The 2,729-nt window shown below is 55.4% G+C and overlaps 2 protein-coding genes across 2 annotated transcripts; both read left to right on the forward strand.

Annotated features, from left to right (window-relative positions):
* Nucleotides 1–12: 12 nt before the first annotated feature.
* On the forward strand, nt 13–1,114 carry LOC114071188 (UDP-glucuronosyltransferase 1-1-like). The gene is made up of 2 exons (XM_027908929.1): nt 13–913; nt 1,085–1,114. Exons 1-2 carry the CDS (start codon nt 41–43, stop codon nt 1,112–1,114), a joined length of 903 nt encoding a protein of 300 aa, XP_027764730.1. The 5' UTR covers nt 13–40.
* A 122-nt stretch (nt 1,115–1,236) lies between these two features.
* LOC114071189 (UDP-glucuronosyltransferase 1-1-like) lies at nt 1,237–2,112 on the forward strand. The gene has a single exon (XM_027908930.1). The coding sequence runs from the start codon at nt 1,237–1,239 to the stop codon at nt 2,110–2,112; it is 876 nt and encodes a 291-aa protein (XP_027764731.1).
* The last annotated feature ends 617 nt before the right edge of the window (nt 2,113–2,729 follow it).

Consider the following 2,729-nt stretch of genomic DNA (forward strand, 5'->3'; position numbering starts at 1 on the left):
TCGCGGAGCTGGGGAGGTTCTTCCCCAGAGGCTCTCACTGATGTGTGCAGGGATGGCCCCGGGGCTCGGTGCTCCCCCAGCAGTCCCAGCCAGGCTGGTGGTGCTGCTGTCCCTGCTGGGTTTGGCTGCAGCTGGGAAGCTGCTGGTGGTGCCGGCGGACGGGAGCCACTGGCTCAGCATGAGGGAGGTGCTGGACGTTCTCCATCAGAAGGGACACGAAATAGTCGTCGTGGCACCCGCAGCCACTTTGTACATCAAGCCATCCAAGAGTTACGAGTTGAAGTCCTATGCGGTGCCTCTCACGCTGGAAGGGGTGAAGAAAGAATTGGGGACATTTCTGCAGATGTCCTTCGAAGAGGGATTTTTCCTGACGAGATTTTTCAAAGCGTATGAAGGCCTGAAAAGACTGGGTGAATTGACAGTTCACAGCTGTGAGTGTCTCCTGAAAGACCAAGAGCTCATCAGGTATCTTGAGGAGAGCAAGTTTGATGCCCTCCTCACAGACCCTGTATCACTCTGTGGGTTGATCCTGGCAGAGCATCTTTCCCTTCCCTCCGTGTATTTCCTCCGAGGAGTGCCCTGTGGATTGGATTTCGAAGCCACCCAGTGCCCCAGACCCCTTTCATATGTTCCCAGGGACTTATCACAGCACACAGACCACATGACCTTCCTCCAGAGGGTGGAGAATCTACTGTACGAGATCTCAAATTATTTCTTCTGTGATTTTGGCTTTCAATCGTTAGCCAAACTGGCCTCGGAGTTCCTGCATCGGGAGGTGACAGTGCTGGATCTCCTGCGCCGGGGCTCCGTTTGGCTCCTCAGGGCAGAATTTGTGATGGATTATCCCCGGCCTTTGATGCCCAACATCATTCCCATTGGAGGGGTGCACTGTGCTCACAAGAAGCTGACTCAGGTGGGTTCTGGTTTAGTTCGTGCTGAGGTTGATTTGTGCGTGCTGAGGGTGAAGTTTTGTGCTGCAGGGAGGGGTCGAGTTGCACTTTTGGGTGACAATCCCCCTCCCACAGTGTTTAAAGTGTCTGCTCTGCCCTGTGCACTTGGCTGGACTTCCCTGCTGGTTCTGCAGCCTTTTATCACCTGGGTGGTTACACATTGACCAGGCAGCCAATAAAATCGGGCTCAGCAGTGGGGCTGAGGCGCGGATTGCTCAGGTGCCGGAGCGGGTGCCGGTGCTGCCGGGGCTGCCTTGCTTGGAGGCTCTCACTGATGTGTGCAGGGATGGCCCCGGGGCTCGGTGCTCCCCCAGCAGTCCCAGCCAGGCTGGTGGTGCTGCTGTCCCTGCTGGGTTTGGCTGCAGCTGGGAAGCTGCTGGTGGTGCCGGCGGACGGGAGCCACTGGCTGAGCATGAGGGAGGTGCTGGACGTTCTCCATCAGAAGGGACACGAAATAGTCGTCGTGGCACCCGCAGCCAGTTTGTACATGAAGCCATCCAAGAATTTTGTGATGAAAATGTACCCAGTGCCTTTCACACAGGAAGAGATGGAGAAAGAATTCCAGGAATTTATGCTGATTTCTTTTGAAGAAGGATCTTTTTTGACAAGATTTTTCAAAGTGTATGAAAGGATGAAAAGACTGGGTGAATTTGCCGTTATCAGCTGTGAGTGGCTCCTGAAAAACCAAGAGCTCATCAGGTACCTTGAGGAGAGCAAGTTTGATGCCCTCCTCACAGACCCTGTAGTACCTCATGGGTTGGTCCTGGCAGAGCATCTTTCCCTTCCCTCCGTGTATTTCCTCCGAGGAGTGCCCTGTGGATTGGATTTTGAAGCCACCCAGTGCCCCAATCCCCCTTCCTACGTTCCCAGGGCATTTTCCCAGCACACAGACCACATGACCTTCCTCCAGAGGGTGGGGAATCTGCTCTATGAGATCCCCAATTTTTTCCTCTGTGACTTTGCCTTTCAACTGTTTACCAAACTGGCCTCGGAGTTCCTGCATCGGGAGGTGACAGTGCTGGATCTCCTGCGCCGGGGCTCCGTTTGGCTCCTCAGGGTAGAGTTTGTGATGGACTATCCCCGGCCTTTGATGCCCAACATCATTCCCATTGGAGGGGTGCACTGTGCTCACAAGAAGCTGACTCAGGTGGGTCTGGTTTAGTTCGTGCCGAGGTTGATTTGTGCGTGCTGAGGGTGAAGTTTTGAGCTGCAGGGAGGAATCGAGTTGCCCTTTTGGGTGACAATCCCCCTCCCACAGTGTTTAAAGTGTCTGCTCTGCCCTGTGAGCTCACAGAGCCAACCTGTCCATGGGCTGGCACACTGGGAGTGCTGCTCAGCCTGGAGGGTGTGTCCTGCAGGAACCTGCATCATCCTCCCATCTCTTCAGTCTTCTCAGCCTGGAAACAGCCAACTGCAAGAGCTGTTCCACAGCCCGGGGGTCTGGGCCTCCCAGAGCCGAATTTCCTGCGGGGGAGGCAGCAAGTCTTGCCTGGGAGAAGCCTGTGTGAGGCTGAGTGGTGCTGTGCAGTGACACATCTCCTGCAGGGGCACAAGGGCCTTGCAGGGGGAAGGTGTCAGGGGTGCAGTCCTAGCCAGAGCTGTCCCGGCCTCCTCCCAGGGACGCTCTTTATTGTTCCTCTGATAGAGAGGAACACCCACCTGGGTGTTATCTGGTGATTCCAGCACACAGCACCAGCCTGTGCACTTGGCTGGACTTCCCTGCTGGTTCTGCAGCCTTTTATCACCTGGGTGGTTACACATTGACCAGGCAGCCAATAA

This window comes from Empidonax traillii, unplaced genomic scaffold (genome assembly GCF_003031625.1).
Source record: "Empidonax traillii isolate 1590-97213 ecotype Southwest subspecies unplaced genomic scaffold, ASM303162v1 scaffold1881:size57505, whole genome shotgun sequence".
Lineage (NCBI taxonomy): Eukaryota > Metazoa > Chordata > Aves > Passeriformes > Tyrannidae > Empidonax > Empidonax traillii.